This window comes from Pararge aegeria, chromosome 16, assembly GCF_905163445.1.
Source record: "Pararge aegeria chromosome 16, ilParAegt1.1, whole genome shotgun sequence".
NCBI lineage: Eukaryota > Metazoa > Arthropoda > Insecta > Lepidoptera > Nymphalidae > Pararge > Pararge aegeria.
The window spans coordinates 6016441-6032548 of NC_053195.1; the positions used below are offsets into that span (position 1 = coordinate 6016441).

Below are 16108 nucleotides of genomic sequence, written 5' to 3' on the forward strand. Positions count from 1 at the left end.
CTGATGAATAATATACTTATAATATATAGATAAACACCCAGACACTGAAAAACATCCATGTTCATCACACAAACATTGTCCAGTTGTGGGAATCGAACCCACAGCCTTGGCTCAGAAAGCAGGGTCGCTGCCCACTGCGCCAATCGGCCGTCAAAATAGGCACTTTTGATAAGCTTACATTAAGGTATCGTTTTATTATAGTAATAATTTACGAGCCTAGCAGATGGCCCACCTGATGATCAGAGGAACATGGCCTAAAACGTGCCTCATGTGCCTTTAATTACACCGGCCACCTTTCTTCATTGCAATGCAGTGTTCCAAATACGGCATACAGAACGAAACACCACATTGCAAGAATGCTGCAGTACAAGAGTTTTGTCTCAAACTCTACTCTACCATAGCACCTCTGTATGTTTTGAAAAAAAAAAAAATGTAGATTCCATCCAAAAATCTCTCACGATACTCTAATAGTAATATAAATCATAAGTAAGAATAACTTTTTGTAAGTAAACATTCGGGACCTGTTTCGTATAATTAGTCTTGGTATATCTAAATTATAAGATAGAGAAAAGTTCCTTGTTATTAAAATATCTTCAAAGCCTCGGAGGTTGCTCGTTGTAAGTATTTAAATATTTAAACAATAATAATAAACGCTTAGTATTCTTCTTTATTTAAAACTGTCTTTGAATGCTAATTACTATTGTCGAGTTAACATGATGAATGTTAAACCAGTCACTGGCTATTTATTTATTACTAGCTGTTGCCCGCGACTTCGTCTGCGTTTTAATTTGTTATTTTATGTGGCATTAAATTTAGTTGTAGCATTAAATAGTAAAAAAAATTAAGGTATTCAGTATCGCTAAGCCTTCAATGAGGGGATTACTGCTGTCCGCTGAGGAGTTCTGTCCTCTATCTCCAACCACAGTTGGGCCTATTAAAAACATATTATAACCTCTATAGTACAAAAATAATTATTTAAATCGGTTATAATTATGTCGGAGTTATGGTGTAAAATCGTCAAATACTTTCATTCCCTCTCCCAAAGGAACCTAGCTTAATGTCGGGGTATAAAGTATCCTATATTACTTCTAACACTTTCAAAAATACGTGTACAAAGTTTCATGAGGATTGGTTAAGCAGTTTGCGCGTGAAAGCGTAACAAACAAACTTACATTGACATTTATAATATTATAGTATAGTGGGGATAGGGATAGGGATAGGGTTAGGGATTATTTACTCACTACAACAACGAGGTTGTTAATACAAAAATTATCATCGTCATCATTATCTACCCACTTCAGTGTATGGGTCTCTTCTCAAAATGAGAAGGGTGTAGACCGTAGTCCACCACGCTGGCCAAGGGCAGGTTGATAGAGTTTTCTCGCGTTTGAAAACATTATGAACAACTTTCAGGCATGGAGATTTCTTTAAAGCAAGTGATATATCATTGTTTAAAATGCACGTAACTCCGAAAAGCTAGAGATTAGAACTCAAATTCCTTTTATGAGAGCCTAAAGTATTGACACTAGGCAACAAGCAAACATGAAACGCAAAATAAAAGTTTAAGAAATGACATAAGTTAAATATTTTTAAATCAATGAAAACTTTGCATTTCAAAAACAAATTTTCAACTTTTCAACGGAAATAACTAAGTGCTTGAGGTAACGTATCAGTATTATCTATAATGAATTAATCTACTCTCAGGCGTGGAGGTTTTCTAACGATGTTTTCAGTCACCTTTACAGCAAATGATGTATCATTGTTTAAAATGCACGTAACTCCGAAAAGCTACAAATTTGAACTCAGTTTCTCCTTATGAGAGGCTGAAGTATTGATACTAGGCTACAAGTAAATATGGAACGCAAAATAAAAGTTACAGAAATGATAGTAATAAAATATTTTAAAATCAATGAAAATTTGCAGTTCAAAGACTAATTTTCAACTTTTCAATAGAAGTAGCTACGTACTTGAAGTAACGTATAAGTATCATCACATTTTTGTTTCAATGCTAGGTCATTATAAAAATCCAGTACCAGCTTTTACCGAGCCACTTATAAAGGCCTCTCTCATTAGGAAAAGGGCACCGAGCCTCCAAACTATGCCGTCCCACTTCTGTTATAGGTTTTGTTACAATGTTTCTTTTAGCTGCAGAGCGTATTATGACTTAGATACATATTCTGAAAGGCTGTTATTTAAACCTAGCATAGGTCGTGACTGCATGAGCATAGTTTTCATAGTTTTTCAGTTTTTTTATACAGATATATCGGCTATAAGACGGCATCTTTTTTTCTTTGTAATCGATAAACTCTGAACTACTGAACCGTTTATTCCTCAACCAGACCAGAGTTCTTAGTCTGGAATACGCCAGAAAATTGGCGTATTCCACCATAACGTGCTCTCTGAGGTAAGGGGTATCGGAGAGCACGTTATTTTGTTGAAGTTCTGCACAGAAATATAATAATAATCGTTAATGTCCACTAACCCACATTAAAGAAGCGTGGTGGTTCTATGCTGTGGAACCGTGCGTCCTATTAGAGAGGAGGTAATATGTAAATATTTATGTATCAAGTACAAAACAAACCATTCATGAACGCAGCTATTGCTCACTTTCATTTTCAATTTACATTCACGTGAGTGTGAAATGAAAAAGTGACACTCAGTCCGCAATGGATTTTTTAGGTAGTCACAATGTTTGGCGGTACAGAAGTTAAAATAATATCGAAGCCTCAAAATTTGATTTTCCGTTCTTAACTATAATTATCTTATTAGGGGTACATCGGAATGCGAGGACCGCATGGTGCGAAGGGGGATCGTGGGCAACCCGGAAAAGATGGATTCCCTGGCCTACCCGGTGCGCATGGACGTCCCGCTGAAAAAGGCGAAAAAGGTACTTTTTTATATAAGGGGCAAAAAGAGATCACTACTAAATGTACTTGTACTTCGGATTTTGAGTTTCTATTTTTCTATTTCTCTAACTTGTAGTTGTGTGCAAATAAATAATTTATGTATACAAATAATTTATATACTACGACAACGCACACATCGCGTTCTAGCCCCAAAGTAAGCTTAGCTTGTGTTATGGGTACTGAGATGACTGATGAATATTTTTATGAATAATATACATAAATATTTATAAAATAAATATCACCCAGACACTGAAAAACATTCATGCTCATCACACAAACATTTTCCAGTTGTGGGAATCGAACCCACGGCCTTGGACTCAGAATGCAGTATTGCTGCAAACTGCGCAAATCAGCCGTCCAAATAAGTAAATAACTGAGCAAGTGGATTACTAGTTAAGTTACCACTGCGGTCAATGGATATCTGCAGAACCAGTGGAGCCAGCAATTCGTTGCTGCCAATAAATTATATCAAGAAACCCTTGAAGTTACGCCATGTCCATCGGTTGGTCACTCTGTCCGTTTGCAGCTTAGCTCAGATCTTTTAGTTCTCTCCCAATTTTTAACTATATAACTGTAGCATTAGTATGTTTACTATATGCAATGTATATATTGATCAAATTTGCCTATTGCACTATCCCACTTCGTGTAACATGTTTCTTCACCCAAAGGTTGTCTGGAGGAGATCGCTTCAAGCGATAAGGCGACAAGGCATTTGCGCATTTATTTTGTATTATCATTTGTTTTGTTAACCTAGCTTTCTATTTGTATGTGACATAAAGACTTTCTATTATATTATATTCTTAATAGTAACAAGTTTGCAGTGACAAAGCGTTACAATATTACAAAGTAAATTGGAGATCTCATGTCGAGCATCGATCAATCCAAGACCTTCTAAGGTTCTGAGTATTCTAAAATGAAGTTCAAATAACATCTAAAATTTTGAAGTAGCTCAACGAAAAATATTCGTTACATTTTATAGTCGATCTCTCTGGCGCAACGGTGAGAGCTATGATTGACGTAGGAAGTCCGGGGTTCGATTCCCGGCAGGGGCAAATTCGGAATTTATAATTTCTGAATTACCTCTGGTCTGGTCTTGGTCGTGGCTAGTTACCACCCTACCGACAAAAACGTGCCGCTAAGCGATTAACCAATTAGGGGTATGACTACCATACTCCATAACTGGTAAGCCCGCTACCATCTTAGACTGCATCATCACTTACAGGTGAGATTGTAGTCAAGGGGTAACTTGTAATAGAAAAAAAAACTGTATTGTGTGTCCTTCAGTAAATCTTAGTTTGAAACGAAATCGAAACTGTTCCTGCTATGATCGCTACAGCCTACACCCTGTTTTGCTACGCTGCTATGTGACTATTATAGTATCATTTTTTTTCTCTATCATTTAGTCTTTTTCATTTTTTTTTAATTTTTAACAATGCTTAAAAATAAAATAAAAAACACTATTAAAAATTTATAAAAAAAATAATATCATTATCATTATTGTACCTATTATTAACATCATCATCATCATCATCATCATCATAATATTTGTTATCACAACGCTAAGTTTAGTACTCTCAAATCCCATTGATCTTTAGGACCAATGCAAAGGAGACCTCTTTGCTTTGTCCTTTATACATGGGACATTTTAACATTGGTAACAAGCTAAGTCTAGAAATCTACCTTAAAATTTTATTCATCGCTGTGCACCTTTATTTATTTGCCGAGAGCCGGGGCTTTATAGGGACGTTACAGAAAATTCGTTTATCCGGTGCCTTTTACCGAATTCCGAAACGAATTTTCTTTGGCGTTTTAAATTTCATTGCATTTGAAATTTATTGCTCACTTCCTTGAACTTTTTAATAGGTGCCTATTAAATGAATGTAATTGACTGTTAAGAATACTAATAATATTGTTGATTTGTCTACAGGTGCAAGAGGGCTTCCTGGTCTCCCTGCACCATCAGAGGGGGCAATCACAAATAACTCAGTATTAAGTTATATCACACAATCAGGTAGTAAACCTTAATAATAACTTATAATTCCGTTTACTAAACCCAAAAAAAAAACAGATAATCATTTTCAAATAATCCATATGCAGCGTTCATATTTATAGCTTTTCATTTAAATATTTTTAAATGCATACATTTATAAACTTGCATAAATTTTTATTTATTAAACTTTTTGTCATTGTGAGGTATTTTTTTTTACATTACCGTTCATTCATTCGTTCTATAACAAAAACGTATTTACATTTAACATTTTAAATACTGCATCATGGTAGTTCACATCTTCATATTTAAATTTTTTTAATTCTCTTATTAAAGTACCTATGATTTTATTAAATCTTTGTGTGTTTTGAATTTTAGGGTTAGGGTTTAATTATTGGGAATTAATTGGGGATAATCTATGGGTTTAAGTCTGGAGCCGGGCTTTCCAAGTATCCGTCATTTTTTTTTTAAAACACACTTGCCCTTACATTAAATCAATTTAATAACTGAAATCTATACAAATTAAAACATAATATGAGACAAAATCTTTCAAAGCATCAGGTTTCCGTTATATAATCTTTATGTTTTATGTGGTGTCTTTTGTAGGTTACATACTATAAAATAATACTGCAAAAAATTTAAACTTAAATTAAATCTACTGAAATATTGTTATTAAACAACTATTTATCAAAATCTAGATTAACCACTTTGTAAGACAAACTAAATTAATAGAGTTTTAAAGGGGTTTTCACCAGCACTAAAAAAAAAATTTAAATCTTATATTTTGAAAACCTGGTATCGTTTTCTAATCGATTTTAAATTGCCTACCTAAATAGATCTATCATCTAATAAACAAATTTCTGTTCGCAAAGCAGCCTAAAGTAGTAGTCGTTGGGATAACCAAAATGGCAAGACATACATGAGCGACTGTAGAACTTAAATTCATTAATATATTCCGTACACTGACTGATCATAACCCATTTATAGCAAACTTCAACATTCCCGAGCAATTATTCATTTAATATATATTCATATGCATCAAACTTTAACCGCAGCCTCTTACGTACCACAAGAACTCATAACTTACCCAGTACACATATTGCCATTTTGCCCCATTCACTCTAATATTACATTGTTTTATGACTTCCATCAAAACAGAATTGTATGAATTTTGGTCGTTGTCAAGGTCGAATTTAGGCCTTTATTGCGAATCAAATTCAAACACAATATATTAAAAAAAAGTTCTATTCTATTTTACAATTCTTCAATCTCACGAAGATCGTTTAGCCTCGGTTGTAATAGAGCAATACAAATACCAATATAAATTATTACATGTTACTGTAAAACATTAGATTTTGAGTTTACTCACTCTAACAATAAGAGCATGCGTATGATATAGATAATTATGCGAGTAAACGAAATTTGCTAAAAGATTTTCGTGAAATCGATCTCCATTGCAAGATGTTTTGAACCTGCCGAAATTATGAATGGGACAAATTGTGATACCCAATTACTTAAAATGCTATTGCCTTATAATCGTTTTAATATGCGGCAAAAACATTTGTCCGAAAATTAAACAACATTTTGTTTTAGAACATGATAATAAAGAAAGAAAAAGGTGTTGAGATTTAAATCAAACGCCTAAATTTAAATTTTTTTGAAGAAGTAGAAGTAGGTAATAAATATTTTTGGCAAGAATGTTGTAGGAGAATGTTTTATTTCGGAGCATTAATCAAATGAGTTCTATAACTTCTTTACCATTAAAATGCATACGATAAAATAAGACTTGGTTTATTTAATTCCGTAGTGCTAAGATAATTATTTTTTAATTTTCTAAGTTTGTACCATGAATAATATTTTCAGAGCTACGTGAAGTCGCAAAGCTAAAAGGGGATAGAGGAGAAAGAGGTGAAAAGGTAATTGCCTAACTGAGACGTAAATAAGAAAGCCGATGTCAGGGATATACAAAACTTAAGATGCAAAGAAAAATAAAGATAGCAAATTTTTTTTGTTCTTAAATAGTATTTTATGAATATTCATGTCGATTTTGATTTTCAAAATCTTATTGAGCATAAAACCGGTCTTAATCTATACATTGGCTTATTGTAAATAAATATGTAATTTCTTGTTTTGCTTTTAGTCCATAAAAATTTGATTTCTTTTTATTTATTTTGTAAAAACACTTTAATTCGAAATGGAAAAAAAACAAAGAGTCTTGTTTCTTAAGGGATTAAAGATATAGCACTATGTCCATAGGAATGTTCATCCGTACGAACAAATTTTCAGAATTCCCTGATTGTGCAAAATAAAATAAATTATTTTAGTTATATAAACATTAGCCTTTTTGATATTTTACTGCTGGTCACTGGCCTCCTCTTTCATAGGACAAGGAGTATAAGAGTACCACCACATTGCTCTAAAGGAGGTTGGTGGGCTTAGGTACTCTATTATAGATTACTAACCATCCCAAGAACCCACCTGTTCATTGAGACAAAAAGAAAAAATAAAGTTCAAAAGTTATAGACCCAACCACTGACCTCTATTATATAGTAATAGAGGTCAGAGGTAAGTGCACCCAACCAATTAGCCAAGTTGACATAATTTTATTAACGTACTTAAAAACTTGAAACTTGTCTCTTTGGTTTTCTTTTTATATCAGTGGTCACTGCGGCCACATTTTCCCCCCACAAGTTTCTTTTCCGCTTAATTCCCGGGCGGTTTAGATGAGATGGAAACAAAACAGTAATTTTCATACATAATAATGAGCTTAACTCAGGCGAGCGACTTATTATCTTAATTTCAATTTCAGTGTTATAATATTATTAGGTAACTAGGTTTATTTTGTTAAAAGATGAATTTAATATCGTTTTTTTTCTAAATTATCATCTCACTGAATTACCTTAAATTAAATGATAACTTTCCATTTTTTTAAACTAACAACCACCAATATTTTGAATTATTTCTAACACTTATTTACCCATTGGAAATTCTTTTCTTTTCATTGTAAAAATATGTGAAGGAAAAGTAAACGTACTACGCTTGTGAGTATATTTTTCTTACCAACGCAGTTTTTAGTTTAAACGTTTTTGGTAATAATTATTATTAGTTTACAATCATTGGTGGTGATTTTAGTTATTATAGGTACAGATGTTTGATAGAGACTTTTCTTTTGGTGTATTAACCATGTTGCGTATAAGTAATATTTGATGAAACAACTCCCACACGCGCTAGATTATAACATGTACATATCGATGGTCCTTTACAAAAACTAATATCGGTCTGTCCAACGTTGTTGCGAGTTTTTGGGCCAACCTTTCTCAAGTTCAAGGTCAAGTATTTTACAACTGTCGCTAAAGATATAGCTATAACAGTAATATTTATTAAAAGAAAACCTCTTTCAACCAGGGTGAAAAAGGCAGTAGAGGTATGGAAGGTCCACAAGGTTTTCCCGGTAATGATGGCAAGCCTGGTGAAAGGGGTGTCATAGGACCAACAGGGTTACCTGGAACGCAAGGAGTATCTGGAATAATTGGTTCTAAGGGTGACAAAGGCGATGCCGGACCGCCAGGACCGGTAGCGATATCTCGGGACGAAGCATTAATACTGACGAAGGTACATTTTATACTGATTTTTAGCGTTTTTTTAAGTGATTTTGTTTAAATAAGATGTATTTTACAGTGATTTGCCTTCCCTAAGGTAACGTGACATTAATAACTGGAATAAATAACTTAAGCTATCTCGTGCTTAACCAAAGAACATGTGTAGAATTATAAAATAAATAAAAGCTAAATATCTTTGAAATAAAGAAAAAGGTTTTTTTTTGTATAAAATACAACCTCTTCTGTGACAAACGAACTGAAAAGCAAAGACGTTGATTTTTTGCAGAGCTTATGAAATTAAATTAAAATGTAGGTAAGCTGGCTCGTATAAGATTTTATTCCGAATCAATGGATACGGAAAACGTGTAAGAAAAATCAAGAAGCAATTTGTGATGATATTGATTTTTAAAGCTTAAAAGTCTAATAGATAAAGCGATTCAGTATTCTTTAATTTTTCTTACAGTTGCCAACCAGTGGGTAACCTTTACACAAATTTTGGTGACGAGTACCACCAGAGCTATGAGTTTAAAATGTAGATGACTAAAAGATTTTTGATTTTACCTAAAACGCTTCAATGGTCGTATTCCGTTTTTAGTTTTAAGTAAATTATGACTACTATTTTTTGTTAAAGTTCAATAGTTCAAACTATCTTAAAAAAATTATAATTAACGTTATTCTAACAATTGATGTTTAGGTCGATACACCGTAAGAGTGGAATTCCTGCTGGAGGGCGATGGTCAGTGAAATTAGCCTAACTTTAGCAGTCAATACTTTTAATTGGTATTCTTTTAAGAGATTACTCCCGCCGCAGCTCAAATGGTTCCATTTTCGTGTCTTGTCTTGTGGCATGCTTTTTAGAGATCTCCAGAACTCCGAAAATATGGTAATGTTAACCATGACCATCAGCTCTGTTATGACCTAATATAGCCTGCTCTCTCATAAAGGGGAGGGAACAGGGGATATGAGGGATCTCTTATATCTGGGTTAAGAGCATACACTCTTCACGCTGCTGTAATGTGGGTTGATGAATTTTTACGATTATAATCATATGTTAGACATAATGCTTACTAGGACTGAATGCTTTACTTGCTCTCCAAAAAACGGGGGTGAGCACAGTGGCGTGCATACAGGGTATGCAGATGACATAAAATGGGGAGAATCTCCTGTAAGAGACATAATAACTTAAGGGTAGGCTTTTTATAACTCTTGCTATGCTTACCGTTATGTTTATTGTAACTCGTATTAGAGATGATTTTTATTTTATATCATCTACCCGCTTAGGGCATACCCTGTTATTATATATTTTCGGTAAGGTTCTGGGTATTTTTACAGGTAAAGTAAAGAAATCCAATAGGTACCTTACACTTAAAAATCGAACTTAGGACCTCCTGAACACTAATTTAAAGGCTTAAGTTACTTCATAAAATAAAAATTAAGCACGAACTTAGTACAATTTTTTTTATTTCCAAAGAAAGCCGCTGAACCGATAATTATGATATAGGACGCCTAAATCGAATGTTTTTTTTAGTATAAATTCATCTCAGGATTTTCTTTATGTGCCACCGAAAGAGAAATTCTAAGATATTCCTACTCAAACAATCCCGAACTAGGTAATAGAATCAATTTATTCTCCCGTTGTTTTTTTCGTATTGACGTAAGTGCGTCTGTCACCATGATGCAGAACTATGAACAATGATAATATTCATTGTTCTTACATTTAGGGTTCCTAGTGACACACGCAGGCTCAGTCATAGTGATAGTCAAGCAGGAGCTAGTTGTAAGTATTACTCGTAGCCAAATGTATAAGATAACTTAAGCTTAACTTCTTATGTTTGCTCTTTTGGTAAACTACAGCAAGCTGCTTCAACGGCAATGAAAACCCCAAGCGATTTAACGGTAGAAACGATATTGCGAAGCATATTAACCAATTAGAGTTAGCCGAGTTCATTACATCATACGATTATTGGCAGTTATCATACGATCACTCCAAAATATATTATTGACGTTTTGATCGCAGGATTTTTAAATAATAATCCACACAATCTCTCAACCCGCTGCCGGTCCACTAAAGAGCACGGGTCCTCTTCCACAACAAGATAGGTTTAGAGGAAAGGAAGGACATTTGTAATCTTCTGAAACTGAGATAACCCCTTAATCATATTCTTACATCAAAGCGCAAACGTCTGCCGTTCATTAAGAACGTTCAGATGCTTGAGTGAGTGAGATAATGAACGTGTTAAAGTTGTCGGATATAACAGGTATTTGTGAATTTTGGGCATGCAATAAGTGTTTGGGTCCACCTGAAGTTTCTACGCCTTTTGGAACTGTCTAGTACCGGATAAAGGCGCCTTTTGAGTAGGTTAGTTTTTTACACAAACTAAAAACATACCAAAATTTTACAAATAAAATTAAAATTCTTATTTTCCATAGAGTGTTTTCAGGCCATTGCGCTAAATATAATTATTAATACTATTGACACCGACTGTTTTTTTATAAAGGGAGACCAAGGTGATACTGGACCAAAGGGTAAACGTGGACATCCTGGAGCGCCGGGTCCCAGAGGACCACCAGGTCTGCCAGGCCCGCCAGGAGCTCCAGGCATAAATGGACCGTCTGGGGATATTGGGTTACCAGGTTGGACGGTAAGTAACATTTAATTTTTAAAACGACGGCGTCTTATAATCTCGACTCGTCAGTGTGTGTGTGTGCCTGTCTGTGGTATCGGAGCGGCCGAATGGATTTGGTCGGGAGGGTTTTAGCTATGTTTGACGAAAATCGGTCCAAGATGGCCACCGCCACAAAGTGGCGAATTACATTTTATTTTCCACAAATCCCTCAATTTTGGTATCAAATGAAAGGGCGTGACTAGTTAAATTACGTGATATTTAAAGTCGGGGATTTCTATATTTAAAATTTGTATATTATGTAAGTGAGACCTCCCTATACTATGAGCGGTCGAGTAGGTACCACTGTTTGTTTATTACTGTGCGGAACTCACCGCAGTTTCCATACAGTAATGCGTTAGTTATAGTTAGTTGGTTAGTAACAGTTGGTTAAATAAAACGTACGTTAGTTAGGAGTGAGTTTGTTACACAAACCTATTATACAAACGCTAGCCGCAACAGTGCAAAGCGTGGTGCAGCACTAGATATAGAGATAGATGACTATTTGTTTGTTTTTTTCAGACGGCCGACTGGCGCAGTGGGCAGCGAATCTGCTTTCTGAGCCGTGGCCGTGGGTTCGATTCCCACAACTGGAAAATGTTTGTGTGATGAACATGAATGTTTTTCAGTGTCTGGGTGTTTATCTGTATATTATAAGTAATTATGTGTATTATATTTATAGAAATATTCATCAGTCATCTTAGTACCCATAACACAAGCTACGCTTACTTTGGGGCTATGTGGCGATGTGTGTAATGTCGTAGTATATTTTTTTTTTTTTTTTTTTATAGTAACAATTGACGGAACAAGCAGATGGCCAACCTGATATACAATAATATGATAATTCGTGAAATCAACATTATCATCATATGATCAAACCATTGCCAACCCACTTCAGGCCACGCTGGCCCAATGCGGATTAGTGGACCTCACACGCCTTTGAGAACAATACGGAAAACTCTCAGGCATGCAAGTTTACTCATGATGTTTTCCTTTATCGTTGAAACAAGTGATGTTTTTATTATTTAAAACGCAGATTAATTAAAATTAGGAGCCGCAAGCTGGGATTTAAACTCGGCTTCTCGAAGGTGAAGCTGAAGTCTTAACCAATGGGCCACATGAAAATTCGTGTGTCATATGTAAGCTTTTTTTTCGGTTTCGGGTAATAAGTTCATAGGTAGTTCATATCTTTAATTTTTTAAGTGAAAATGAAAAAATAATAATAATAAAAACCGTATTTTATAGCTTAGTACGAGAAACAGAAAATTCTAAGGGAAATTAATTAAATATAAATAAATAAAAATATGCTACAACAATAAACACATCGCCATCTAGCCTCAAAGTAAGCGTAGCTTGTGTTACTTAATTGATACACAATAATATAAAATATAAAATATGTATAAAATATAGATAAACGCCCAGTCACTGAAACACATTAATGTTCATAACACAAACATTTTCCACTTGTGGGAATCGAACCCACGGCCTTGGACTCAGAAAGCAGGATCGCTGCCCACTGCGCCAATCGTCTATCAATTATCCGTAAACTCATGTGTTAACTTCGTTCGTCTTTAATAGGGTCCACCGGGCGCAGCGGGTCAATCCGGGTCACCTGGACCAAAAGGAGAAAAGGGAGACTCCGGCCTTCCGCTAATGACCTTAGAAAAGGTAACCGGTTAATCTTACTAACGATGCATTGATCGAATGAAAGTTGACTTACAAATACAAATGGATGAAAATTTACGTTAATCATAAATTTCGCTTAAGGTAAAAGGCGAAAAAGGGGATCGAGGGAACGACGGGGTGCCGGGTCCGCCCGGCCCGCCGGGGAAGGACGGTGCCACGGGGCCGTCAGGTCCGGCAGGTCGGCCCGCTCCCAGGTTGCAATATATTCCAATTCCGGGTCCGCCAGGTCGCCCGGGAATTCCATGCCAGTCTGTTCATGATTCAAATGACAAATCTACTGAGAGCCCTAAGATTAATAGACTTGGCTCGAGCACAGGTACAACTTAAAAATATATATAATTTTTGGCCACGCCCAAACTCTTCCCATCGTTCTCTTTCGATATCTCTGTATAATATAATTTCGTGCAATTATGAAACGGCTTATCTATTATTTTTCCCTAGACTGAGTATTATTATTCAGAAATATTACTAATATTTCTGAATAATAATTCTTTATTTTGTTAACTTTGACCCAATTATGATTTCTGCATATATATTCGATATTAATTTTAAATATACAAAATATGTAGTTTCATATAAAGCTTGTTAATAGGAGAGTCGTATCTAGATGGAATCGATTAATGCTTTCAGAACTGTTACTGCTTACCCACGGTATTTTCATCAAGGATTCTTGCTTAGCTATTCGTTTCCTTCTGATCGCAAACAAATCTTTTATATGAGCCCTCGCCAACATTTTAAATGCACTGCAATATCGCGGTAAACACGACAGCATTTTGAAATCATCATTATAGTGAACTCGTAGGGCGTTTAGTGATGCCTGCGTATAGCTGGTGCACAGGGATCCCGTTCACAAATGCTTTAAACAAACTAACTTTTGCTTCCTGGCTACAACAGAGATACCTGTAGACTAACAAACTTATTACAGCGCACTGCCAAAGCCCTACGCTCTCGTTCTATGGAATCCTTAGGGTCATCGGTAACAATATGTCCTAGTTATTTAAAATGCTCAACATATTAAAGCGGGCGACCATTCAATATGATTTACTTTACTTGAAACTCACGACTACTTTTATTATGTATGACTGCATTTTGTGCCTGTAAAGCTGACAATGAAGATTCTTATTTTAAATCACATAATGCACCGCGATTCTACATTTCAATGCCGAAGACAATCAATATTCAAATAAAATCATTTTATCAACTCCCATGCTTTAAATCATCCATAAAAGATTCTGAAAAAGCTAGCTTATTGCCAACATTAGAAAATGCAATGTCGTAACGGATCATCCAAACGGATGATATAATGTCGTACTGAATTTCATAATAACACTCCTTTATTTTTTTTAATCCCCTCTGCGCAAAGGGTATCGTACAGACAGCCAATTTTTTACCGCTTAATGCTGGTAATGGTATGTTTATAAATTTCAAAATAAGAACATGCGCGCCGTAAAAAAAGTAGGTTATCGTACATCGAGATCGGGACCTTACAACATTAAAAAAACTTATTCCTGTGAATTTTAATAATTGCACTATCCAAAATGCGTAATTACTACTACAAATAATTGTTTTCATTAATACTTATATATTTATTTGTTTATACATAGTATATCATCTAGAGATTAGAGATTCATTTAGAGGATTTATATTATGAGTAGATAAAGCCTTGTATGCTGATAATTAGGTATTAAATAACTATTATTTTATACATCTAGCTTATTTAACATCTCTTTTCCAACAGCCGCACCTCAGGATCCGCAAAATTTTTGGAGTAACATAAATCTAATACAGTACAATCCAGAACAGTTTGGTAAGTAAGAACAAAGTTTTCAAAACTAAACTGTATACCGTATTACAGCAGATTGCAACCGTCCTCAGTTGTTAGTTTGTTAGTTTAATAAGTTTGAACAAAACAATTACCATAATTTATTTAGTTTTGTTATTGTTATACGCTAAAGTTTTGAAAATAAAGTAGGGACCTATAGACAACAAAAAAAGAATACTGTATTTTCGTGTTATTAAGATATGTTGTAAAAATAAGCCTTATACCTACGCTACTATTTGTCTGTGTGGTAAGACAAAATATTTAATTTACGTATGGAACGTATTTAAGATATTAATATGTTTACACACAAATTTATTAATGGGGGATTCCCACACATTGTACCAAAAAATCTCCGATACACTCCTATTAGGTATACAAAACGACATAAAATTAAAAATTCATTTAATTCAAGTAGGCCAATTTATAAGCGCCTTTGAAACGTCAAGTCAGTCTGTTTGTGACTCTACCACCTATTTCCCTATCATCCCATTATTATAACGAATAAGGGTTCATTTCCGGAAAGATGATAAAGGAAGGTAACTCTATTACTTTAATTGTATAGGTGAAAATAGATTGTTGGCTTTTCGTTATAACATAATCAGTCAATTACGTTACTGTTTCGAAGGTAAGTTTTAGTATACATAGAAATATCTCATCTATCAGCCATTCCCTATTCTAAGCATCAAGCATGGCAAGAGTCATAAATATTACAAAATTAATAGTTAGTTTCATTTGCTTGCCTTTTAGAACCTAAGGCCGTAGCTACTCCATGACTTTTGTCCTTTTTGTTACTAATATAAAATGGCACTGGTTTGAACTGGCTTGTAGGAATAGTTTTGTTATGAACAATTTTAAACCAATGTATATATTTTGGTGGTTTCAATAAAGAACAAAAACACAACAACAGACAACCTTAAAATTTGACACTCTTGTATAGATATACTAGATTTCCTCTGTTTCTAAAGTAATTTAATAATACAGCATCCCAGGAGCCGCCAAATTTCATCGATTCCGAAGAAGAAGATGGCAACACTATCGTCGGAACAATCATATTCAAGACAACGCATTCATTAATACGGGTAAGTTTATAACATAATTGCTTAGAATTTATGATTGTCTGTTAGATTAAAAAGTTTTAAAGTCCAATCTTTTTTTAAAGATTTCTTAACTAGTTAAAAAATATTGATATTGAGTTTAATACCCAGAACTCAAGAAAGCGACACTTAATAGGAAGTCTTTTCGATTACTTTAAATCTATTTGAATAGTTCTATTATTTTCTATGGGTAACATTGTGAAAAGGACGTGCTGTCGGGTAGGCACGTTAGGCTATTATCACTATCAATTAATAGTCAGCAAATAAAAAGCCCGCCAGCTCGTAAGCAGCGTGGTGCTCTAAAACCTCCTTTCCTATGAAAGAGTACTACTGAGTATGAAGACAGTCTGA

At 34.5% G+C, this 16108-nt stretch overlaps 1 protein-coding gene across 1 annotated transcript in view; it reads left to right on the top strand.

Annotated features, from left to right (window-relative positions):
- LOC120630619 (collagen alpha-1(XXVIII) chain-like) overlaps window positions 1-16108 on the top strand; it is a 39864-nt gene that overhangs the window by 14782 nt on the left and 8974 nt on the right. Inside the window, exons 7-15 of the mRNA XM_039899884.1 lie at window positions 2770-2887; window positions 4834-4917; window positions 6757-6809; window positions 8299-8505; window positions 10991-11134; window positions 12734-12823; window positions 12923-13157; window positions 14580-14648; window positions 15645-15742. Coding sequence (XP_039755818.1) covers window positions 2770-2887; window positions 4834-4917; window positions 6757-6809; window positions 8299-8505; window positions 10991-11134; window positions 12734-12823; window positions 12923-13157; window positions 14580-14648; window positions 15645-15742 — 1098 coding nt within the window. The remainder of the gene's footprint in view (window positions 1-2769; window positions 2888-4833; window positions 4918-6756; window positions 6810-8298; window positions 8506-10990; window positions 11135-12733; window positions 12824-12922; window positions 13158-14579; window positions 14649-15644; window positions 15743-16108) is intronic.